This window comes from Diprion similis, chromosome 1 (genome assembly GCF_021155765.1).
Source record: "Diprion similis isolate iyDipSimi1 chromosome 1, iyDipSimi1.1, whole genome shotgun sequence".
Classification (NCBI taxonomy): Eukaryota; Metazoa; Arthropoda; class Insecta; order Hymenoptera; family Diprionidae; genus Diprion; species Diprion similis.
Genome location: NC_060105.1, coordinates 10,645,955 through 10,673,199, shown reverse-complemented (window position 1 = coordinate 10,673,199; position 27,245 = coordinate 10,645,955). Strand labels below are relative to the sequence as shown.

The 27,245-nt window shown below is 39.6% G+C and overlaps 1 protein-coding gene and 1 long non-coding RNA gene across 3 annotated transcripts in view; both read right to left on the bottom strand.

Moving 5' to 3' along the window:
* The window catches only part of LOC124405358 (mannosyl-oligosaccharide 1,2-alpha-mannosidase IA), a 251,366-nt gene that overhangs the window by 21,056 nt on the left and 203,065 nt on the right, over positions 1 to 27,245 (bottom strand). The window contains exon 1 of one of the 2 annotated variants that reach the window (XM_046880199.1): positions 2,758 to 3,242. The exons of the other annotated variant lie outside the window; for it this stretch is intronic. Within the exon in view, the coding sequence (XP_046736155.1) occupies positions 2,758 to 3,111 (354 nt within the window). The 5' untranslated portion in view covers positions 3,112 to 3,242. Of the gene's footprint in view, positions 1 to 2,757; positions 3,243 to 27,245 lie in introns of those variants that run through there. 2 annotated transcript variants of the gene reach the window in all.
* LOC124405419 lies at positions 3,203 to 24,263 on the bottom strand. The gene is made up of 3 exons (XR_006929109.1): positions 24,133 to 24,263; positions 3,904 to 4,090; positions 3,203 to 3,238 (listed from the first exon to the last, which is right to left on the bottom strand). It is a non-coding gene; the product is annotated as an uncharacterized LOC124405419 (long non-coding RNA).

Here is a 27,245-nt window from a genome sequence, read left to right as displayed (position 1 = left end):
GGGGTAAACCACTTAAATAAATCTGTAACAGATGAGCAAACGTTTGGCAATATGCTGGATTGTAACACAGGTGAAATTTACCTCCGCAAATAGCTAGCGATGATAAAGCTATTTAAAAGAAAGAAAACATAAAAAAAAAAAAATCGCTCCCTCTTTTCCCTGAAGAGAAACAGCGAGACCTCGCCGTTCGTTCGTTTCTTCATTCTGTCCAATTAAGCAGACCGCATACTTGGAGCGGCTGTTATTGTGTACAGCGATTTGAATCTGGCATGCTGGAGTCGCCGATCCCTGCTACCGCCTTCTTCTTGTATACCTGGCGGGAATATATTTGTTCTAAAAAAATCGGCCTCCCGTTTGGGGGGGGGGGGGGGGGCAAGGGGCAAGAAGCGGAGGCGGGGGTGGAAGGTGGGCTTCGACCGACACCCTGGGAACCTCCAACGACTCGGGACCAAACCGGGAACAACGGTGTCGAGGCGGAATTCCCCATTTGCGACCTCTCCACCCCGCCGCCTCGTCACTTCAGGTATAATTACGGCTTTGTTTGTTATTGCGAACCGAGTCCTGCCCTCCGCCCTCGGTCCTCACCCCTCAACCCTCAGCCCTCAGCCTCGCATTGTCCCCTCTGCAGCTAATAGCGTGAATTAATCTTTGCTAAGTGGGCCTGAGACATCTCCTCCACTGCATCCGTATATCCACGTATCTGAAACGAAGGAACCACCCTTCGCACCATCCGGACGTTTGTCGAGAAGAGCGGAAAGCGGTGGGATTCGTTGCTCAGCAGAGGCGTGGTGTGGTGTCTTCCTTTATTTATTAGCATCTCATTAACGGCTGCGGTGCGCAGTTCTTCTGCATTGTTCGCCGACTCGACGAAGTGCGATGAAACGACGAAGGAGGAGGAGGAGGAGGAGGAGGAGGAGGGACAGAAACCCGGTGGCGGTGAATGTCGACCGGATCACGGAGGGTGAGAAGTGAGAATGGAGCCTGCTCTTTAGGCTCGATAGAGAATAATACCCCCTTTGTAAAATTTCGGTGATCCGAAACCCTGGCGGAAAAGATGGTCAGAAGAAGTACGCAGGAATGGAGGGATGGAGGGATGGAGGGTAAGTGGCTGCACCGTCGAGGAATTACGATCATCTTATCCACCGACTTTTTGCACCCTCAATTCGCAAGAATCAAAGAATCGTCCGGGGATTCAAGTTACGCGACGGATTAACCCTGCACTGAGAAGAAGCTTATAATTGGCAAGTATGGTGAGTTGGAAACGCGAAATTTTTTTTTTTTACTACGTAAAATTCAATCACTTGCTATCGCTATTCAACTAATCAATCAAATTAGACGCTTTCTGAGGGATTGGAAAGCGCGCCGTAAGGAGATCGAGAAAATACGTTACAAGCGATAAGAATCGTCCTTTACTTCATCCTTCGTCGCTACAGCTTCAATAGACTTTATACCATGTTAATGTAATTGCTAGGCGTTATCGGTTCCACACGTTTGCTAACTTCAGGCGATGCAGGTCACCTTCGGATTACTCTCTTAATTAGTGAAGAATATACATATACTTCGTCTTTGACGTTGGATTTTCTGTTACGCGTATAAAATAACGAGGCTTCGAGGCATCAGGAATGCTATTAGCATTAAACAGGATCGCACGGTTTAAAATTTGAATTTTAGGGTACATAAAAAGAAAAAAAAGTATACTGAAAATAAAAGGGTCTCAAAAATTACTTGAAGCGTAAAATGTAAATCAAATTTACATTTTTGTTATTCAATTTCAGAAAAAGAAACAATCTACTCTTCTTTTCACTTTTCGAGAAATTCAATATCTTGTAACGTTTGGCTTTGCAAATATTATATCATATTTTCTATTGAATAATACTCTTTTAACCTCCGAGAATAGCTTTGACGGATAAGTGGATTATTGAATAAAAGGTAAAATAAAAAAAAGTTTTATTCTAGCGTAAATGAACGGTCTCTTTCAGTCCTCTAGAAAGAAAAAAAATAAATATTCAAAACGGTAATCGTAATTGACTCCATTTTTTGCAGCAATTGATTTTTTACACGAACGCTAACTATGCAAAACTGATTAAAAAACGTGAGTTAAATAATTGTGGTAGAACTAGAACTAGATTAATAAAAATCAATTTCGCTGCATAAAAAGATTTACAAAAAAGTAATTGGAATGCTTCCAGTGGAGCAGGGATGAATTCTGCTTGTATTTATGGTGAAGTTTCGTTTCTTCCCCGTCTGTAAATGTTCCGGAATTCCGTGCTTCGCTGCCTCGTACACAAGTATGCAATGTATATAGAAAATAAGCTGTAATTATACGAAAGATAGGTACATACATACCTACCCAATGGAGTTCACATCATTAGCTCAGGGCTAAGAAAAAGATGGTCGTCACTGGGAATCCGCAGCCAAAGAAGGAGCGCGATGATATAGAAAAGGCGTTAAGAGTAGGATCGAAGATTCCTCTGCCGATCGTAAATTGAGCAATTACTGTGTCAGGATTTTTGTATACTTACCTTGCGTGACTGGTTGCAGTGAGAAATTGGCGATGAGAAGTAATTTGTCATTGGATAGTCGGCTGCAGGATCAATACAAAAAATTTTTGCAAAGGCGGGAAATTTGAAATGTCTGGAGGTAAAATACGCGGTAGTTCGATTTTGGGACTCGTGCAAATATTTTAGTCATCTAGAATCCCTCTAACCTGTCTAGGAAAAGAGGTCCTAGAAAACAGGGACACTTCCGTTCACCTACCTCCTTGACTTTTTCCCTTCGTTGGTTCGTCTCGTCGTCGAGTGGAGGGTTCGGCGGTTTGATTTTGTATGGTTCTGGTCCGATGACGTGGGCCGGAGCCGGGCCGACGGCCGAAGGACCAAGTGCAGCATCCTGGTTCTGGACATCCTTGCCTTCCACTCGGAGTTCGTCTTCGGGAACTGCGTTGTCCTGTTCCCATCCGGCGTGTACCTTTGCGGGTAATTGTTCCGCTGGTGCAACGCCTCGATCAACGACGGTGCCAAGATCTCGTCGAGTTACGAAGGTTCCGGTCAGAAGGACGAGCAGCATCACGGACAGCAGTCCGCTAATCGCGAGTCTTTGCATCAGCCTCATTTCTAGGCCGCAACAGGTGCCGTTTCCTTTTATGAAACAGGAATTTTGGCCGCCAATTTTGCCGACTGGCACAACGGTTAACGTTTGCCAAGGAGTTTCACGCTTCCGGACGAACTTATTCGCGTTTCTGTCTGTAAGGATTCATTTCTCATTCACAAGTAGCGCATAACTTAAGACTGAAGCGTTAGGGTAGACCAGAAATAGGATAGAAACGCTTACGAAGATAGATGATTTATCTTCGATATGATAAAATAAGTCATTTCACGATATCGTGCGAGAGAATCGTAACATTTTTCACATCTGATCTTGAGAAGTTAGATTTATTATATAATGATTATCGTACTGATAATTTGGAGATATCGAAAATACTGATTGGATAACACTTCTTTTAGATAATTAGAGAAGCATTAATTGTCATCAAATAATATAAAAAATTTCTATATACTTGATTAAATTCGTTAAATCTCGCGTGCACAGTTGCTTCCAACAATCATAAAACTCAAAAATTTTCTCAAAATAAATCGTTTCAAACTGATTGATATGTGAAAAAAACTATACCCCCATAGTTGAACAAGAAATCGAAAAGTATGAAATTTTTATCTGTTTCTGCGCGTGTGTATAGCACATAAACTGATAAATTTACAGACTCGATTTCATATTGTTATAATTAAAATAAAGAATAAAGAAAAGCTGGGTAAATAATATCGCGATAAGAATAATTGAAACTCTGCAGCAAGGTGATGAGATATATTGCAAACATTATACCTACGTGCCAAGAAAACAGACACTCACTTGTCAACCACCTGTTGTTATCACAGCAGTTCTTGCTGCTAGAGCAGTTTTCAGAAATTTATTTCTTGTAGTAGAGAGAATCTCTTGGCTGGCTTACGATTAGTGACAATCAGCAAAGCAGCAACAATCGTTATGACGTTTCTTGGATTAGTCACAAACGCCTCGAAGGATATTCGATACTTCCAAGCTGTGGAAAAAGGGGGGTCAACGTTATAGAGGAGTTGAATCGTCGATATAATATATTATCCGAGTTCATTATCGTCATTTCCGGTTACCCGTAAGTCGTTCCCGCAGGAAGTATAATGAAAGATCTGATTTGACCCACCGCTAATTAACTTCAACAAGAAGCGGTGTTCCGTGCACGCACAAACCATTTGAGAAAGTGAGAGAACAAAACATGTGTAAAGCGGTTTCCCCTCTCTCAGTAACGTGTGCTAAACACAAAAGCATGGAAGTGACTTGAGTTGAAATACAGAGCATCTGTGTTTGCTGTGTTCGCGTTGGTTTTCATGACGCGCGAATAAAACCATTTACGAAACACACGTCGACTCGAGTGTAGGTAGGTAGTTGGTAGGTGATATGTATGTAACTACCAGCGTGGTCGCGATACGCTCTGTTAGTTTTTCCAAGTTCGTCAAGTAATGAGGGTTTGACACGGTAGAATGATTTTCTGGACCAACGGAAGGAGCCGGATGACGGAAGAAAAAGAAAATAGGGCTGAGAACAACTGCGCTGGAATTCTTCATGCCTAGTAGCCAACCTCAGCGCATGTTCTTCGGCTACTGACCACGAGGTTTGCCGGTGTTACGCAGCCACTGTAACCTCTCTCTTCTTTCTCAATTTTGTTACAACTCCGCAGATTGACCGGCCAACTGTGACTGTCAAACTTTTCGTACAAGTATACAGAGCGAGACTTCAGTACCAGAAGAGATAGAGAGAGAGAGAGAGAAAGAAACTGCCCGCGGCGTAACGTTTCTTAGAAATAGACATAAGGAAGACGAGTTGAAGTAAATCCGATAATGAAGTTGCTTGCGAAGCATAATCGAGAGAACTTGAGGAAAATTATTCACAGGCGAGTTTATTTATAGATATATATATATATAATCACCACCAAAGAGATATTGATTCCATATTCTCTTTCCTAAATAAACGGAACACCCAGTGGACTCCAGGGAATGGTTATAGTCGCTGCAAAACTTGATTGAATCTCGTTCTTTCGTCGCCACGATTGTACTCCCCTTGCTCAATGTCCGGTTCGGAATGACAGCCAAGGACGCGAGTCAAATGCTATCCGGAGACATTGTCGAATTCGTCGAAAGGTCAACGAGAAACACTGAAAGGTTAGCTACGTCACGCATGTGAGCAGTTCGTAGGTGAAGGGGAAGCTTTCTCCGTTCGGTACGATCACTTCTATTACTGTCAATTTGTTAGAGAAAAAAAAGCGAGAACAAGAACGTCTTATCCACTTTTCCGAAATAATTTAATGGGCAGTTAGGGTCGATGGTAATTCGCGCTGACCCTTGGCTACAGCGACGAGGGCGAAGCGTGATTCAGGAAATTTTCAAACCATTATTATAAAGACGTGGTATATATATAAGCTCAGCTGTGACATTCGGAGTGATTATAGTCCATGTTTTTTGTTGTTTTGAAAGTTCTTTTTTCTTCGACGATTGTAACGTTGTTCAAGGTCGACGATTTGTCGAAACCACTGGCTGTGGACAAATGTTCGTTTGAATTACGGTTCGGTGGATATTTGCCAAGAGGCCAATCAGTAAATCCGGTTCGTACTTTGGTTGGCGGTGGTCTCGCGGGTGGAAACATATTTCACAGAACGTTGGTTATACATGGTCATGTTTTTTACCTCCATTTCTCTGCTGCAGTACAGTGTTACTGTGAGAAAGTTATCGAGTTCATTTTTTCAAGAATAAAAAAGGAAATTTTCACAAGTAGAACCGCGTACACCCAAGACGCCAGTTGCTTTCCAAACAATCTGTGAGAAGCGCAGCATTTTTTCTAACCTAAACCAGTCCTGGACCATTAGCGACTTGATGACTAATCATTGCGTTATTGCCACACCGGCGGACCTGAAAATGTTTTAACGAAATAAATAAGCCTGAGAATTTGGAAGCGTAGGCGAAGAAGGAGTCAATTCGTTATTTAAGCAGATTTCGGTAGATTAAAATTTACCAAATTCGCTTTCTGGGAACTTGCGGGCGGCGGCTTTAGCTGCGGATTGACGGAGTGGTCAACTATCTCCGCGTAAATTTACTGGGAACAATCGTAAAGTCAGGTAGAACTGCTGAAACCGCAGACATTGAAGACCACGTAACCACTGAATGGACATGGACGTGTAAACACCCGGCGGGACCGCTGCGTCAGCCGGTGGAAGTTGTTGGCTGGTACCAGGCTAACATTTTGGTAGAAAAGTTCTCAGTAACACGGTTCATTTCTCTCTTCCTCTCTCTGTCTCACTTCCAAGTCTCAAATACGAGCGAAATTCATAGCAAGAAAAAAAATTGTACGTGCATCACTAAAAAGGTCCGAAAGCAAAAGATTAATTTTTTAGTGATCGATAACCCGACTTGTGTCGTGGTAGGATATCCAGGGTAAGGCTTCTTTCTTAAGAACCAACATTTTTTCATACACAATTCAACGCGCCAAAATAAAAACCAAACACGTAGAACGACAAGGTTTTGACAAGATTAGAACAACACGAGAGAGGAACATGCAGAAGCCAAGGATCTTCTTACGTTAAAGTGTATCAATCTCAGAAGAACACACCGAGATGAGATGAAAACTTATATTCTGTAGGTAAACTCGCGCAATAATATACAATAAAAGCCCGTTTTAACTCCAATTTTCATACGGCGTTATTAAGTTGCCATAGAAACGTAGAAACGTCCAGATTTTTCCCATTATTCTCTAGCTCCAGCTCTCTTGGTATTGGGTAGAACTAAATACCCTGTAGCGCTGCATCGCTGCGTCATTAAAACAGTTCTTTATAATATTTATAGCGTAGAAACAAAGTATCTCCTTAAATTTTCTTCGGAGTGATTGTATTAAGCAAGCCAGCATCGTCTGGTCGAAACCCTGAAGGAAGTTTACGATCTGCCTTACGGTGTCTGTCAACCGTCTAGTCCGCTCATTTCTCAGTTCCAGTGTTTCTGTGATGTCTGCCTGCAGGGAATGACGCTGTGCTTTAACCTCGAGCTTTGACCTTAGGCCGACGAGTCTGCGATATAGGTAATACAAAACGGTATTGTAGGATCTGCCCTTCGCGTCGTCTCTGTCCCTTTTTTGTCCCACTTCGTTCCATTTTGCTCGACTTTGTTCAGCAATGAAAGGCCAACTATGACCCGCGCGTCAGAGCGACGGGACTGATAATTACTGGCTTTAGCACCTTACACGTTGTGCCGAAAATCGGATCAAAAAACGATTCATCTCCTGCATGGCGGTCGAATGGATGACTGATAGGAATTCGTTGTTCAGGTCGGTTAATTTTTTAAAGGTCTTCGTCAAAGAACTTCCCAAATTCATGCTTGCGCTGGTGTTATTAAGCGGCCAAGGTAAGCTTGTTTTAATAACGAGCCGATGGGCCACCCACGCGGATGGCGCCCAAGAACGAAGGTGGGTGAAGGCTGAAGGCTCAAGTCTCAAGTCTCAAGTTTTAAGGTGGGTAATTCTTGAGGTGAACCTCTCGGGACTAAGCAAGGTAGCACGGCTGCACGGTAGTGGTACAAACTGCGTTGGAAAGCCGAGTGTATTAAAGTGAATCTGGGTTGAAAGTAAACCAATAAAAATTGCACGTAGGGTAAGTATGATTACTCGGGTAGACCGAAGCATATCGTCATTATATCTATAAATTTACGTGTGCTTTCATTTTCCGCCATTACGTTATACACCTACTTCAGAAAATTCGACGCGTTAGTGCATTCATACGTAATTGGATGGATGGATTGTTTCCTTGGACAAAAACCCCTTTTGCACGAATCGTTGTTGCTGGTTATCTAATTGCCTAAAGATTGAATGATTGCAAAGTCAGCAATGACCATCGAGCTTTTATAACCCGACGTTAAGAGGCATTGGAATTTGTCGAGTCACACCGTACTCCACAGAGAGACCGGACTCTGCTTCGACGTACGAGTAGGTATAGGTATACAAACAAGTCCAACAGAGACAGAGACAGACTAATGAGAAAAAACTCGGTAGGTGAAGGTCGATGACCTATCCTTATTTGTTGTAATCTACCAGATACCTCCTTAGCTCGTTTTAGCAGCGTCTACACCCAACGTCTCCATTGACTCATCGAAGTCGACTAGAAAAGCACTCCTTGACGCGATGAATTGTTGAAATTTCAAAATTCAAGTATGGAATTTGGGATGGTCGTGAAAAAACGACCACATTTGTATATTCGTGGTTAGCGTCATGTGCCACTTCCATCTCAACCATTGTCTTTGTCCAGAGCGGTTGTTCCAAAGTGGAAACATCGATAGCATCATTGACGTTTGAAAGTGTATCAGCAAGCTGATTCAACAATGTTGAATAATAATTGTACAGACATGTATATATCGCGAAGCGTCATTGTGAACAGGGAAAAAAAACTTTCAACCGTTGATAAGATGTTACTTACGTACATTTCTCGTGAAAATATTTATTCACGTTGCGGAAACGACAAGAAAGATTATAATTATCTTCATTGATCGTGAAAATATTTATCCACGATGCATGAATGACAATCAGCTCTGCGAATAAGGTTTCAGTTTGTCATTGTCAATATTAATCCTCGATCCTGGGACACAGAGGTCTCAGTTGGAGACCGAAATAAAGCTGGTAGATTAGTAGTAGTGATAATCCACTTGGTGAGATTACGCCGGTGTTTCATACCTCGAAGACTAACTAACGGCCATGTAAGTATGCGTCCGGGATTTTCTACATATCTGCACAAACGAAACCGTAAAACATCGTCTAAAGGGATGAAACTCGGCCTAAGGTAGTAGCCTCGATAATATAAAGATCGTACCGTGATAAATGCATGAGAGGATGAAAACGAGTGTCTGGAGTGAACAAATGTGCTCGCACAATTGAAGAGCAGATGAAATCGACATGTGGAGTTGGTTTAAAACGTGTAGAAATTCGTCGAGGAAAAGCGGGGATGGAAAATGAGGGTAATAAATGCTCGGCGGGTCCGGAGGTCCCGTTGCTGTTCTTTATTATATAATGCGAAGAGGTTGCTCTCCGAGGAAGAAAGTGACTATATATATATATATATATATATATATATATACATATTATACATCCACGAATACAGGCTTCGTATCTTAGGTTACACATGCACCGTACGCGGTGGAGGGGGAGTGAAAGGACACGTGTAACTCCTCTCCCAGGAATGTTGTAGCGTCTTGAACATGAATTTCGAAAAATCCTCAAAGGAGACATATATATCTATAGAGAGCTCGAAAGTCCCGGAGGAATAATCGTTTAGGATCGAGACAGGTACACAAGGACGTCGAGGGCAGAGGCGCGTATCCGAAAGGGACAATATGCAGGATCCCGACAGGGGGTCCTGACCCCAACAAACCTCGTGCAACATTTATTAGGGGGACAAAACATTCTTCGATGTCGCCAACGAGAAGATGATTAATGATCTCCTTTTGTCTCCGCATTTATAATAAGCGCGAAACTCTGGTCGTCGTTGGTGTAACAGAAATTGATTCTTTTTTCACTCTACCGCTGTTGGTGGCCTGATCCATAGTTATTTCGATGATAAAGTAATCCCTTAAGGACACAGCCAATTGGCATAGGAGAAAAGTGTTGCTCGACGCGACTTTTTAGGGTGAATCGCACGTCGGCGGCGGCGTTTTCGTTTCATCATTTTCCATCGGATGGAACGACTTACACGCGGCTCTCCGACTCGGGTTCAATATTTGAACGAAATATCTCAACGAACCTGCTGCAGCTCTTCCATCCGCTCTTTACTGATCATCAATCATCGAAATTTGACGCTTATAAGTCTTGAAATCTCGATAGCCGTCTTTTCGTTAGATTGGCACGTGATAGATTACGTTTAACAGTGATTGATTCCACGTTCCTGAACGGAACACAGAAGGACAGAAGCAGGACCCGCAGGATGGTCGTGCCCAGGATTCTCAGACTCCTTTTTTCACTCTCTTTCTCGATGCTTCTCCTTTCTTTATTCCTTTTTCCGAGTCTTCTTTTTCTCCTTCCGCAGCTTCAGCCGTCTTACTAGATTTCGGATCACTTCGACCCATCTTTCATGGTTCCCGGTCAAGGTCTATTTATTGTATTAATTCTAAGGCATCAGCACATTTTAAATTCATTAATTTTGAACCGTGGTTAATCAAAAAATACTTTATAAAAGTACTAGCAACGACTAATATCGAAACCTAAAATAAAAATTCGAATCACGTCTCAGTAAAAAAAGTTTTGTCATCGAAGGTTTCATTTTTATATAACAATATCAATTTCAACTTTAGTTTTGACCTATATATAACAATTACAAAGTGCTAATGGGTTATGCAACAGCGATGCAGCGTCAGTATCGTAACTCCGTAAAACTTTGGCAATTTCATGCAATATTCAAGGTAAAACGAACGTTTTAGAGCAACAGATTTTTGAATCAGACATAATAAGATGGATCGGATTTACCAAGGATCGAAAGGGACAATCTCTTCTCGTTTCGCGAATAGAGTTGCGTGAAAAATTGTCGGGGACTGGGCGGTATATATTCCCAAAGCTCATACAAGACCCAATTGAATTCCTAGGTAATTTTAGGCCACGAGTCTCTCTACACGCGTCATCCTTCACGGTAAAAACTTCCCGACTGGATTGTCAACCACTTTATTTTCCCCGCCCCTGTCCCTTTGGGGAGCTGAAAACCCGGGCGAAATATGAGAGTTTCCGGTTTCGCGGGTAGGTAAACTCTCGCTCGTAGGAAAAACTTTGCTTATATCCACCCTTCGCTTCACTTCACTCACTTTACTTCGCTTCACTAAAGAAAAACACTTACTTTACCGCAACATATTATACCTACACGTATAATATGGTGAAAAGAATAATTCGCTTCATCGGGAAATTATTTAGTATTAATATAGCCTCGGTGAAAAAGTTTTTTTTTTTTTTTTTTTTTTTGCAACAGGCAGAATTTTGCGTGTTTAATGAATTGCTTTTCACCGTGTAGGAGCGAAATTATAGTTTAATAAAAATACTTTTTTCACTCCTCTTTCCTCTCATTTCGAATCCTGTATACAAGACTGTTGACAGAGTTTTTCCCTCGGTGAGAAATTGGGAATAAAACTTATTCGCAAGAGTGCTTTCATATGCAGACGGCAGAGTGTAAAACTCGCAGTTGAGACATGTTTTCATAGGCTGAAATATTTTCTCCTCACCCTCCTCCGCGTCTCTACTCCCAAAAGTGCCGTCGGTTAAATAATAAATTCTCGATTTACGTGAATAAAAAAAAAGTTTCACCATCAAATTTCGCTGCAACGATTTCACACAAGATTTTTCGCCCATCTCTGAAGATCATCGTCGCATTTTCATTTCACCTAGAGGATAAAAAGTACCCAATGATTCGAGAAAAATGTCGATTTCGTCTGCGGTGAGAATATAGCCGCAGCATAATTGTAATACCGGGTGTCTCTTATATATATATATATATACCGACTACTGAGAATCCTGATATTCTGCAAAACTAGTTTAACGAAAATTTCATCCCAAATGACAAAGCAGGTCAAAGTTCAGCGAGTGTGACTGATTCTTGTTGTCAGGTGAAAGCCGTTGCAGCAGAAATACGGCACATTTCCTGATGTTTTCACCCTTTCTCTTTACGGTCGAATGGAAGATTGGAAAATCAAACCCGACGAATAAGCGTTAAATCAATATTGTTAATACACGATTCGGACACGAAACGTACGATCAGGAGTATCGAGAGTGGATGAGGAGCGTCAAAGCCGGTGTCAGAGACACGAAGCGTCGGTCGTCATGACGATTGAAAATGATAACGGACGTAAATTGAGTCGTCCAGGGTGAAAGTCTGACGGGGAAAAAATCCTCGACGATGAATTGACGAAGCTTGTTGAAACCAGTGTGATATCGATCCGGATCTCGCTGCTGTACACAATAATGCTCACTTCTATCTCTCTCGGAGTAGGTACATACCTAAATGAAACGACAGATTGCGGATGCAGATAACGCAGGGAATAACCCGAAGCCTGCCGTCTACTTTTTACCGTTTTATTCAAACAAAGAGGACTACAGAGGGCGTATCTGAACAGGAGGTGCGGACTGGAATCCATTGAAACGAGACCTCCGACTGAGATACGGGTCCAACTGGAAATTGGATAGAGGTTGGAAATGATTCGTAAGAACAAATAACGCGAGGATTCTATTTTCAGATACTTGTATCTGCAGATACAATTTTTTCGACAACTATAACGATGAAATTTTTTTCGAATTGAATTAGGGTATCGATCAATAAATTTCGGCAGATTGGAAAGGATAATTCCTCTTATACTTGTTATCTTTGAAGATAGTTAGATAGAATTTGGTGAATTGGTAGTTTTTCGAGTTCAAAAGTATTTATTTTAACACTTCAATTTTGCAGGATGTAATATTATGCATATATAAGTTTAACGATGAATAATTTTGGGTTAAAAAATAGAATGTTTGTTTAGTACTGAAGAGTTACAATTCCAAAATGTAAAAGTCGAAAAATCAAAAAGTTGAAATATGTCTTTCCACATTTATTTTGACAATTCCGTAATTTAGCTTTTTGAATCTCGATTTACTTTTTTTCAAATTAGATATCACCAGCCTTTTATTGTATGAAAATTTTACTCTTCAACGTCGATTGAATGAAATGTTTTTTCTATCACGCAGTGCACTTGAAAACCGAAAATTATTCGAATACGAGCCTATTTCAGTCGAAGATGGGAACTTCTGTGGAATTCATTAAGATGTATTCGAGAGTGAAATAGGTTGGATATCGTTGATTGAAAGTAAAAAAATGTGATCGAGGACGGTGAGAAAACGAGATGTACGTACGTAGCAAAGATCGGCGAACGACGTGAACTGAATAATTTCATTGCCGGAGGATTGTGAAGGAAAGGAGAGAAGCGAAAGGTCGAAAAGGGGAAAAATGATAATTGAAAGGTCAGGCTGCCGTTTTTGGGTTTCCTGAAGGGAGGAAAAGCCACGTAAAACATTGAAACGTGGTTACGTGCTCGGGTTGAAATTATTACCAAACGTACGTATATCGTCGGATCCTTCTTTAAGACGTAACCTGTCGCAACCTTCGGTTTAACCTCGTGCTGCATAATTTCTTTATCCAAATATAAGGCAGGTGAGGTAAAAACCCAGCCATGCCTCGAATCTTTTTCAGCAAAACCCGTTTCTACTTTGTACAATTTTTTTTTTAAACATTTGTATCCTTTTTCTCTTGTACAAAGTTTTACGTGCTTTACGAACGCGATGTGGTAAAGAATTCAGAGCTACAGGATAACCGACATATATAAACGGTTCAAGAATAACACGAGATAAGAAAATATACCGAGTGTATGCGGTTCATGCCATTTCCATGGGTCAGTTTCACGTTACGGTAAGAACGTAAACGTTGAATTATTTTTAAAGATAAAATTCGCAAATTAATTTTTAGGATTCTCTTACGGTGAAATAATCATTTTTTCGATATTATGCGAAATTATTATCCATCGATTTACACAGTATTTCCGCGATGAAAGAAAGAAATCGATAAATTATCGCAAGATTTAAATATAATTTTTCTGACACACAATTCACAATTGTGTATAATGAAGACATATTTCTTTCTTTTTTTTTCAAAAACGAATGTACAACATTTTTCTTCATATAATATTACAGGATTTTTTCCTGAAGCTAATTAATACCCTGATAATGAAAATTGAATGATGATTGCAAAAAGGGGAATAATTTGGGATATATAATTAAATTGTTGAAGACGAATGATTAAAAAATAAATTTTAATCGATGATCGAATTTTATCTATCAATTATTTTCCATGAAATGATTACATAATACATTCGAATGCATCTGAATTTTCGATTATAACCCTTATAGCAAGTTTCGAAAAAGATATTCACGGTTCCAGATGAATCTGCCTTACACAAACATGAATCTCTGAAACAGTTACACGGTTAAGGGTTGATTTTGGCGGGTCGAGAGGGTTCATGGAATGTTGGGTAAGGCGTATAAGCTCTCTCTCTCTCTCTCTCTAGGTTGGTTTTACGTTTTATAGTAGCTATAGACCCGTTTAGCGAGTAGCAGGTGTGTCTGTTCGGGAGCAGCGAGCTCGTCGCTCGCTCAGCAATTACGTGTTAATGACTTAAGTTAACGTATTAATTATTTACATTCAACGACGGAGCTGCTTATAAGCATTCTGAAACCCTCGTTATATTCATCTTTCTTATTTCCCCAAGAAACGCTGCTGTGGCAATAGCAGCACAGTATGAAAATCGAGTTTTTTTAAGCTCGAACTGCGTTCCGGAAGTTGAGGACGGAAACGATCGTTTTATCGAGCCACCCTGTGGATTCTTGACTTTTTTTTTTCGAATACCGCGCACATACGTCGCTGTGTTCTCATGCGGTAGAATTACTCGCTACTTAAAAAGCTTTTAAAGTTTGATTGCAGCTTTTCACGAGACCGCCTGCCTCGTTTCCGCCCCCTTGAATCATTTCTACCAGAATTCAACCTTCCCTCACACACGCATACACGACGCAAAGCCAACGTTTATCCAGAATTTGCACATAACCACACGCTTGCGTCAAATCAGACGAATCAATTTCGTTATACGTTTATTAAACGATAAAACTCAATTCCTTGTATTAGATTTGCGAAAAAATCGACTAAGTTCAGCAGAAATCAAAGAATTTTTATCTAATTCAATTTGAAAGAAACTTTTCTTTTCAAATCCGTACACAGAATATAGATAGAAGAAAATCGACGACAGTTTATACGCAGTATCGTGTTTCCTGTTAAAATTGGTACACCAGGTAGATGTAGGTACGAGAAAAGGAAGGAAATAAGGAAGGATGACGTGCTGCAATTGACTATTCAGGGTGCAGCCCTCTTTCTTCGGAACAAAACGAAAATTCAAGTGGTAAACTTTTCGAATGGCAATCGCGAGTCGCAGAATGAAAGCAAAATGTTAGAATATATATACAAGGTGAGTTAGTTGGTCGGTTTGTTCCTTCTAGCCGTCTGCTAGTTCGAATGAGAAGCGTTTCAGGGGTAGGGCATTGAAGAAAGGGTAACGGCTTTGCAAACTTTCTTATCTTCATTTTCGACGCAACACTCGTCTCGAAGATGATCGTTAATCCTACTCTCCCTACATGTTTATATATACTACATTGTTATACGGTCTCTATCTTCTTCCAATTAGCGCTGCGCGTAATTCTTTTGTTTGTAAAAAATAGTAATAGAACAATCTCCACTGATTGAAAATTATTATTCATCACATTGTATAAACTCACCTTATAATCATTATCTAGTAATTAAAATTATTATCTAAGAAATGCTGATTTAAAATCTGTATAAAAATCTAAATAAAAATATAAATGTATTTATCTGAAATAAAATCTGTTCACTCGTACCGTTTATGCATTGATTTCAACTATGAGATATTAAAATTGAAAAATCTTTTCTAATAATCATTTCAACAGCAAATCAATTATTATTGTATTATTTTCTCACCAATACAACCTGCTAATTATAATTTAAGGACTCTATAATGCTGGATTTGAGTAAAGTTAGGTAATCAATATCTCATTTTTGTTCATCACACCAGCTCGCTACTGTGATGATTTAATAATTTTACCGAAGGGACTTTGAACTCGGGGATAAAAAAATATCCTGCAAGCCAATTCTCATGTAAATCGCATTCACCCTTGTTTCGGGTGAATTTCATTCCTCTTATACGTCATCCGGAGCAAGTACGACTAACCCACATTCGGGAGGCCGAATGAATTGTGGGTGGAAAACAAAAAACAGTGTGTATCGTATATTTATGCACTTTGCATCCGATAAATAATATTTTACCGACGTAAACGGGATACGGATGAAAAAAAAAACACAAATACCAAAAAAAGGAAATGGGGGGGGGGTGGGGGAGGAAGGAATCAAACAAATTTGATATGCAAACCAGTAGGCAAGTGTAATTAAAAATTATCTATAGCCACGCCTGTGACGAGACTTTCATTCTTTTATTATCTCTTTTCGACGTTAGCTAAAACACAAAGCGGGCGATAAAATTGAATATAATTATTCAGGAAGCTTTCGGGAGAAGGAATGCTAATGTCTTTTGATTTTCGAGTCTAGCCCGGGACGTTGAGAGAAAAGGAGAAGGACGAGAGAAGGAGGACAGTAAGTTTTGTCTGGATCGCGTTACCAGACTAAATGCAGACTTATACACCCCTCACAGCGTCTACGAGACGAGACGAGACGAGACTGTCGAACGCACCATGAATAAAAGATTTGTACGTCATTCGAAGGCTTATCAGTTCTGTTCCTTGGTCGGCTCCACAGCCGAGAAACGGGCTACTATATAATATAGAGGACCGCGGTATAATCGCAATGTCCATGTCGGTGGCGAATTAGGGGAGAACATAATAAAAGTGAAATATTGTGATAAAAATCAACGTTATAACGTCTCGAGATATAATAAAAAGATTCGCTGGACCGGCAAAAAGAATGTTAGGTATATATATATACGTTATATGCGAAGAAGACATTCTTTTCTCCTCTTTCCTCTATTAGCAAAAATTACCCGTCTACGTGGATATATATATATATATATATATATATATATAGGAGTTGGTGAAATTGCAAGTGAAATAATAATAATATATAAAAAAAAGTAAAAAAAAAATATATCGGGGTGAACGCGAAACGGAAAAACGGTTTGAACAATTTTTTTTTTTTTCGTTGAGATTAGGACAAGTGTCAACAGCATACGTAATGCGAATGTAATTTGTTAATATGTCAAAGGCAACCATTACCTTGACTTTGGAGAAAAGCGTGCGAAATTATTTTAAAGTTGAATCTTGTACCTTTAAGTGTAATTTCTTTGCTCAGAGCTTGCAGTATTTGTAGTGAATGGAAAAAGTGTTGTAGTTGTTGTTTTTTTTTTTTTTTTTTTTCTTTCTCTCTTACTTTCGGGATCAAGTCAAAATTTTTTAGAATCCTGTCGGAGTGATTTTAGGCGCAGAAAATACGAGTCGAAAAGAATAAGAAAATGCAATCAATCGATATATATCGAGCGATTCAAAGTCGGTTGAATCGTATATCTTAAAAGCGTTTATCGCAAGATCGTAAGGGTCGTAAATATATGATTTGCTATGTTATAGTCCATGGGCTTGGAGAAAAAAAGGAGGAAGTAAAATGAATATGGGAAAAAAAGAAGAAGGTGGGGGAGGTGGGAGAAAAAAGAAAAGAAATTGCGGAAAAAAAAAACAAAAGGTAAAAAACTACGTCAGGGAGTCGCCCGGAAGAATTCAGGGGCGTCGGGGCGTTATAGATTGCAGCGTCCGTTTGGTAGAATAACCATAAATCGGCCGGGGGCAAAAGAAGCCTCTTTGATTTGCATGAAACGACGCTTTCATAAGAGAGCCGTATTATATTATATTATATTATATATATATATACGCGTTGCATACAAGCTGCGCAGTCCGCCTTACGCGATTACTTCCAAATTAGTATCGGCGATCAAGAAGAAGCTGCGAAAACGTCATCTTCGAAGCTTTGAGAAAAGCTCTAACTTCCAAATCTATATATATAAATAAATAAATAAAACCTTGTGTCTGACCGTTTGTTTTCAAAATAATATTAAATTGTAAAAAAAATCGTTATTATAATTACAGTATTATCGATTTTTCTCCTCATTTTCTCTTCTTCAACCAGTTGCAAGTAAGAATGTAAAGTTTTGTGATTATAGAATGTGAAAATTGAAAATTATTTCCATATTTAACGACTAATTTTTTTATCTTTCAAAGTATATTTTCAAATTGGTTAAAATCGACTTGACTTATTCAAATTAACACTTCTGGAAGAGAGTCTTAAAGCATCAGGCTGAAGTTAGTAACGTTAACGTAACGAAACTTCAGGATAAAAAATCAACATTACTTGGCAATTTATAAGTGACTTTCAAGGGGTTGGCTTTTCAAAATTAATGCATATTCTGTTTATAACGGCTTACTAAGTCTCGGAAATTCCCAAAGATGCAATTAACGATTTTCCTTAAATATGCATCGTTAGAGCAACGTCACTAACGTCATTCTTATAGAGATAATTAATCGACACCGGCGTGGAAAATCCAAAATACGTTGTTTCATTGGTGAAATCGAGGTGAAATAGGAAGTGTCGTTGTGTATCGAGTTCGTTGTACATAAAATCGTTAGGTATTTGTGTTTGTATTTAGCTAAGTCAGCACAAAGCCATCAGGCGCACCTCGAATAAATCTCGTTCCGCTGACGTCAATACGGTATCGAAAATCGTGCGGACGGTATCGAAATCCGAGCCCATCAGAACGAAGATAAAAGCAACGCGAGATAATAAAAATCCCAGCAACCACGAGTTCGAATTGTTCAAATCGTTCGACTGGATTCGTTGTGCACCGGATACACGATATCGGCGTAATAATAATCCGCGAATGCGTGGACAGAGAAAAAGTGAAAAAACATGATAAAGCTCGCAACGCACGATAGCTGCTGCGTAAATGATTCGTCAGGTGAATAAATATTTAACAATTGAAGAAATGTTCAAACCAAAGAACCAGGAAGAAATAAGAAAGACTGAAACGGTAAAACGGAAGTTAATCAAGTTGGATTATAAGGTCAAAGGATATCCCCTCAGATGGAAAACACAAAAAATAAGGAAAAAGTTGAAAAAAAAAAAATTTTCAACCATTTATCTCGAGCCAACTGTTTCTGAAATTTGCATTCGGACGATCTGTGAAGATATCTGTGGTAAACACCACAGAGTTTGATTATTTCATTAATATTCTAATTATCGAACCTTTCTGAAATTCTATATATCTTAGCTTGCGAAATTAGAATTTGCTCAAATTCATTTCTATTTCAATTGATGCAAATAACATCGTTGAAGATATTTTTCAAACAATTACTTTTGCTTAGTTCAATTTTAAATTCAGAAAATCGTTTGATATTATAGATCACCAGAGAATTTCGCACAAAAAACAAAAAAAAAATAAATAAGTAAGAAAAAAAAAAAAAAAAAAAAAAATCGATGCTTTTCAATATTTTTCTCCGCATCAAATTACGTGACTATTATCTAATGAACCTTATCATAATTGAGTTTGGTCATCGATTCCCCCGCCTGTAGATCGTAGCGTTGCACGATTGTAACTTGGAAAGGAAACGAAATGAAAGTAAGGTAAAGAAAAGTAAACGGAGGAGAGAGAAGGAGTGGAAAAAAATACGAATTTTATCTTGAAGTCAAGGGAAAAATTCTTCTCAAGATAACGACGCAGTAACCGGGTACGGGGCTGTCACTTCCTGGAGAACGAACGACTTCGGTTCGGTGTTAGAGCCTGAAGCAGCAGCAGCAGCAGGAGCAGGAACAGGAACAGGAGCAGCAGCCGAAGCTCGCGTGGCTCTTTTCAGAGTCCAGGCACGAGGCTCGCGTTAGCTTTACCATAACCCGAAAATTAGATAAGCGGATAAGCGTTATCGGCCCCTTCTCCTTCTCCTTCTCCTTCTCCTTCTCTTTCCTCTTTTTCTTCTTCTTCTTCACCGGTATAACACAATAGCTTTCGCTGCCCGAATCGATATCCCGTCAAAGGTCTCGGAAATTACGTACTGCATAGTAGCTTGAATCTCGATTTTGAATTACCCGCGCTTTCCTTCTTGCCTCGATTCTTTTGCCACGTGTTTCACTCCGTTTATTTATTCTACTCCCACAGCGCGTTGGAATCGAGATGCTACATTCGAAGAGGCTGAAGTTAGTAATATTAACGTAACGAAATATAGGTGTGGGGGGGGGGGGGGAGGGGATTACAGTTTTGCAATTTTACAGTGACTGAGGTATAAGTTGAACAAGTATGTCCTTGTTATAATTTATTTATTAATTTTTGTCGAAGCGTGAACCGTTACAACAACCTTACCAGCTTCCATCTTCGTTACATTCGAGTTTGATAAATTAATAATTCAATTTCAAACAAGCATCGACAGCATCTCCGGTCTGATAGCATCAGAAAAGCAATAAACAGGTGACGACTACTGCGTGATAATGTCAGTGATTTTATAGCAATCCGTTATAGATGATGATTTCTTTGATTTGTAGTTTTCAGAAAAATTGGATGTATTCGTACTTTTTTCTATCTCACCACCTATTCGCATTAATTAAGGCTTTCACTCTATAGCTGTAGACATTCCTTTACGGAATTCTAGAGGATAACTGCTGCAATTATTAAACTACACTGTCGGGATGTAACAAAAAGAGCCTCAAAACTCCGGGGATACTTTACTTCATCAGGTGGAAAAAAAATCTGTGTGCAAGGTGCTCGCTGCACGCGATTACATGCATTGGAAGTGCAGCTGCTGCAAAATCACGAGTGGAAGATGGTATGAATATACCTAAGCCGGCTTTGGGCGAGAGGTTAAAAGTGTGTGTATGTATTCGTAGGTATTACCGGGATGTCCAGTTATTTGTGAAAAAGTAATTTCCTGTGAATTCCAGGTTTTTTAGACACGAATCATTATTTATCCAGTTTTTTGTTCTCGTGCAAACAATAAATGAAAAATGCTATATTCATTCGAACAAGAATATTCTATATTTGATTACAGCACAGCTCATTGTGAGACGAATTTGTAAGAATTCACTGACACGTAAAATTTTTAAAAAGTCATGACAATTGCCTGAAAGTTGAAAGAAAATTTTTATTTCTCACCAAATGGCTAAATTTTTATGAACCTAGGATGAGGGTTAGTATATTCCAGATACGAAATGAAATTCCCTGAGATTTCCAGATTTTTTCCGGGGGATATCAAATTCTCTAACAATTCCCTGATTCCATAATTTCCATGAATACTGGACACCCTGTATTCCAGTTTCCTGACACGTCACGTGCTTGATTGATGTCAACGTGATGGTCAACGTTTCGCTGATATTCTTTGATTACGTAGAATTTTGTCGCCGCGAAAAGTTCGATAAAATAGTCAGTTTCGATTTATTTCTAAGCTTATGCATCGACACGATGGTTATTTTAGTTGTGGGAAAACATCATCCGAAACCAGATCGTGGAAATTAATTTTTCCATACGTACCTACGTGGCGTATAATTTATCGTTTGAATAAACGCTCCTAAAAAATCTCACGCCTTTGAATGGTGAAAAGGTTTCAATGAAAGTTGAATGAAAATGTCTGACGCAAGTTCCACGTACTTCTTTGTATAACTCGTGGCGATATTTGAACAGGATGTAGTTCGATGCCCCCTCAAAAGTTGCTAAAAACACAACGGTGTCGGTGAAATACCGTAAGCGACAAATCGTAGACATCCATTTTTTACTCAATTCAGAGCATCTGATCTGCGGTAACGTATCGATGTTTGAACAAAAAAGTGAAAAAGGTCAACGTGAAGAACGACGATAATGAACTCGGTAATAGAAGATAAGGTAACAAGTAAGTATTAGACTAAAATAAATTAATCATGTTGAAGTTGGTGACGTTAACGTTAACGAAAATCGTTGTACTATTTTGAAGAGTTGCCTTTTCAAAATTTGAACATGTTTTTTTCCTTACCATTTATTATCTGATTTTCAGACGATTTATTTAAACTTGCATCGTTAAAGCAACGTTACCAACTTCAACTTAATCAAAATGCATGCACACTTGAGTATCCAAAAGTTATCATCGACAGGAAAATTACGGTCGAATAAAATCAGCCTCTCACGATCATTGGTGAAAATGACACAAGACCGTACAGACAATGCATTATGGGAATTGACACCTGATTTTTGTCGATGAAATGGAAGCTTCGAAATTATTAGTTTCAGGCTTTCTGGTCCGAACGTGATGCCGAATCAAACGTTGTTGAATCTTTTATCTCAACGCAACGTTCAGATTACGATTTTAAATAAACGCGAGTTACACTTGCATATGTGAAACGAATTGCGCGAGGAATTTTCCACTCTTAACTGTCGACTCGTTTCGAATTAATTTCGAGGTCATTGAACCGACTCCATTTATACTCTTCGTATCTCGTATCTGCATGGACATGTGCTGATAAACGTTAAGAAAAATAACTCGCCACAGTCATTTCTCTGCGTACTTAAATGTACGATATTCTAAGCATAAAAATGGCGACCAACAAACTCCGGACGACGACGTCATGTGTTTGCGTCCACAGAGTCGAGATATGAGGAAAAAAACAAGCTGGATCAACAGACTCGTTGATGATGCACGAGTTTCTCATGCGAAATAAGATTCAGCTCAAGAAATGAAGTGTCGAATATAAGGCAATGAAAAACGTAGTTGTCTTCGTCCGAATGAAGTTTGAACATCGGAAAGTCACCAATGATTGAAACAGTACCGACAGATCACCTCACGAGGGAATAAAGTTTAATAAAGTTTCTCAAAGTAATCGAAGGGTGGATTTATCAAGTTTTAGAGACTTTGTGTGTGACACGAGTCCCAAAGAGACGGTTTTACGGTGATTCATTACACGCGACGTAACTATTGAAGGGGTTACTCTCGATTCTCCGCCCACTTTTTCAGACGCAGAAAAACGGATGAGATCAAAGCAAGCCAGAATAAATGACGTAACATGTAACGAAAATTATCGTTAAAAAAAATATTGAGTTTAGTTTCACCCGGAATTCGAAAGTGAAAAAGACTGAATGGTTTTTTATAAATAGAACCAATTAGTCTAGGAGCAATCAATTGATTCAAGGTGTTTTCCGTATCTTCCAATTTCTGACGATGATGTGGGCAGAACTATATCTAGCAAGATCTAGCAAGAACTATATCTAGCTCTGTTTCTCTGTCAATAAATTTTCAGTAGATATTCCATTTTTAGACAATTAGTTGCTTCTATTTTTGTTATGAATATATAATTGAATAAAGCAGTTTAAAAATTGAACTCAAGTAATCTGCAGGAAAGAATTTCTTCTAAATAATCTCCAACGCTGGTCGAAATCAAATTTGAGAATGGCTTGTTTTGTTCTCCTAAAAATTTGTCGAAAAATTTCATCTTTCGTACGATTGTTGAGTAATGATTAAAACGACAAAATATGAAAAAAATGCTCGGTTGCTTAGAGTTATTTACAATTATCTTTGTTATGCAATTTTCTTTCGATTCCGTGAAATTCTAATGATTCCAATGCTTTTTAAATTATAGACTTGAAACGTTTTTTGTTACCTGAACCTGAAATCAGGTGTTGAATTTTTCCTCAAACACAGATCGTTGTATCAATTTCACAAACTTCAACCTCACAATTCGGCAAATTCTGAACCAGATGGCATGAATGAATGAATGAAAGAAATTTCGAAATGAAAACGATACGATAATGCGGATTTCAACTGGTCTGAAATATTTCGCGCTATCCAATGTGGAATAAAAAAAAATCGTGGAAACGTAGCGTCGGAGCAATGACACGTAACAAAATCACGAGTTTCACATTGTTATCGTTATCGCAACAAATCGTTACAAGAATTTCTCTATTTTTAAGTTTCAAATGCCTTTGAAGAAGCTCAGATTAGAAAACACAAGTGTCTTATTTCATAGCTGCCATTTCTGAATGCCAGACAATCCTAGACTCTCGAAATGCGACTTTTGCCTGAATACGAATCGTCACAGTAACGTTACTAACATCAACGTGTTACGAAATCGGGGTTTTAACAGCTGTTCGAGGTTCGCCACGTGTCTCGGCACATGTAGCCAGTGGACTTGAGTGTCATGTGCACGATAAGTGAGCCAAGCGAAGCACAGTTGAGTAAACGAATCGAAAAGATTAGCTGCATAAGCACGAAATCGAACGACACGTTTCAAGCTCGAAGGTGTCACGTGACGGCGACCATACCACTTGTTAATTTCGATATTTTTCATATTCCCTTTTTACAGCATTGTCTGTACCGTCCATGATCTCGACATTTTCTTATTACGTACATTTCACACATATCAATACGAGGTAACCGAGATAGCGATAAGCTTTAAATACGAACCAATGAATGCTCGGCATGTGGTATCACAATTTTATCACAGAGTGCTGGAGCCGGATGGCGATATCTTCGCAGCTATATTTCTTTTACCAGCAGATTGTAGCTACTGTAGTTTGGGAGTCTCCGTAGTCCAGTATAGCTGTTTTAAGTTTTCCGGTTTCCGGTTTCCTCAGGGTAATTCCTCTGATCTCAGGACCAGGCGAGATTCCGTCAGCCTGTCAATAGCGGTAGTTCTCTCAACTGAGATGAACCAGCCATGCGTTTAATCGTTAACCCTGTGATTGACCGGAGCCGCCAGGAATCTGTTCCGTGTATAAATCGCGTGAAAACTGTAGTCTGAAGTAGCGTCGAGGCCACAGCGCGAAAGTAGCACGAGTCACTAAAAATACCAGTTTCACTAAGAACAGAAACAACGATCACATCAGCGTCTGGAGAAGTGAATGGTTATAATTAAAAACACATCCGACACTGTTAATACCGCCAAATCACCCTTACGCACAACTGAAGCACAACCCTTAAATAAAAACTCCGAACAAATCAGTAACGTATATAAAACTAAAGAAACAAAGAATCTCGACACCTGACTGACGGCGCGAGAAAAGAACCAAAATTGCTGATCACGGGGGTTGAAAAGGGCTAAAAAAAAACCGGATCACGGCGCAGCCTAAAATTCCGGCTCCTTAATTTCTCTTCCTCTTTTCCACGGAAAAAAAACGTACCGCGCGCGAACCTCTGCGGAGCGTTTAAGTCGGCACCTGCTCACGCGGCGACGTCCGGCGTAGTACTGAGGGCAAGCGCCGCGACGGCGACGTCAAAGGGAGGGGGGGGGGGGGGGGAGTGCCGGGAAGGAAGGAGGGAGGAGGGAGGGGGGAGGGAGGGGGGAGGAGAGGCACTCGCGGCTGCAAACTGAAATTGAACTGGTCGTACGACCGCCGCCGGTGTCGCGCCGCCTGGACTGCACTCTGCATGGGCCTGAAGGGGGCCTCATGGGCCTCGATGGCTGATGCATGGAGCCTGACGTCGTCGTACCTGGGACCCACGGTCCTCTACGTCAGCTGCTGAGGCTCCTACGGAGGCCTCGCTTCTCTCGGCTTGGACAGTTGCAGGGACTTCGGTCTGACTAACTGTATCCCAATGACGGTTCTCAACCTTGATTTTCACTCTGATTACCTCGACGAATCCTGAGCGAGCGTGAACGCGTGACTCATGGCTTCTGCGTCTTGTAGGGTCGCGGAGATTACGGATTGCTTTTTACGGAATGTTTTATTGGGTTGGAAAAAAGGTTAAACTCATTTTTCGACTATCGAAAAATATGAAAATCGTAAAATTAGTTGCTAAATGTGTAAAGATAATTTATGGTTATACCTTTCAGATTTGAGGCTGACTGTGGACCAAGATATCATTATTTGTAATATATTTTGTATCGATTGAGGGGTACTACTTGTGCGGCAAATTACTTTTTCATTACGCTTAACCACTCGGTATTTAATAATTGACGATTAGATGTCGGTGATAGATGGTTACTGATTTATCACATCTAACTTTATACGTTCTAGCTATCCATGTTCTTATGGGCTTCCTTAACCCCTTACCAGTGTGGCGTAAATGAGACTTTCGTGGCAAATTTGTGTCAGGAAAAAATTCTGATAGATTCATCGTTTGATCTCAGTGTTATGGTTTGCGAGATCGCTGAGTCCGAATCTGAAATTAGATTTCCAAAATTCCAAAAATAGTTTGATTTCGACAAAAGTAACAATTTTATGGTATGTACTGAATTAAAAAAAAATCATAGACAAAATTAGGAATGTTTTTAAAATACGAAAGGTACAAAAAAATACAAAATTGGATGGAGCGGGATATGAAACGAAAAAAAAAATATTTTCACATGTTTTATTGTGGATAGTGATTTACCATGTGGTTTGCTAAATTTTGAAGTGTCATAATGTAACCGAGCTCCAGATCCTTCAAATCAGGGCTCAAGTTCGAAATTCGAAAGGATAAAAATATGAAGATACACCGTCGACATCCAACTACTTTTCGAATGTGTATCCACCATGTTAGATCCGTAATTTGGAAATTGAAAATATGATTTTAGATTCAAATCCAACGATCTCAAAAACCATCAAACAGTTACTTTTTTCGAAATCAAACTATTTTTTTGAATTTACATTCACCATTTTTGGAGCCGCTATTTTCAATTTTGGAAACCTGATTTCAGATTCGGATTGAGCGATCTCAAAGGCTTTGAACCACCAACCAACAGTTAGATCGATGTAGTAAAAATATGTTTGTATTTTCATACGCTCCCATGTGTGAAAAGTGGATTTGATTCAAAATCAAATTCATCAACTTCGATCCGAGTTTTAAAAATTTTGGTTCATCATTTTTGTCTCTTTCGAGAGTTTGAGGGTCCTTCGATTGATCGTGTTTGCTGAGGACCGAGGCGATTTTACAGTTAATAAAAGGACGTTGGAAAAAACAAGAACAAGAAATAATATTCAGAATTCTAATGCACTGTTGAAACTGATTGATGCGTAACTGGGCGATTAATTGTTGTGAGATGAATCAGCGATTGCAAGATCCGCTGACGCCGCTAATTGAACAATTTACCAGGTTTTTGACCCGAAACCTCAAAATACTGCGAGCGTAAGCTCGTCAAAATCTAGTTAACCCACAGCGTACAAGTTTGATCTAATACTTAGCAGTATCCCATTGCACGCTACGGCGTTTATGCTGTCATCGCCTTGTCTTGCACGAAAGGGTTGATTTCTAGATTTTCACGCTGGGATGTAGGTAAATATTCTGCATTCGTTGAAGGCAAGAAAATCGCGTGAAATTAATAAATTGTGAAAAAACGTGACGATTCCATTCTGATTAGCTAATTATATCAGCACGAAATCTCAGTGTTGGATTCTGTCTATTTCAATCGTAGGTAAAACCTTCTTATTGTCAACCCGAGGCGAGTGATTTCAATGATTTCAAGTGATTTCAACCGATGCCAAGTAATTGCAACTGGTTTCTTGCGATTTCGTGCGCTTTCCCGCAATTTAAAACAATTTCAAACGACTTCAAGGAATCTCAAACGATTTCAAGGGATCTCACGTTGTTTACGATTT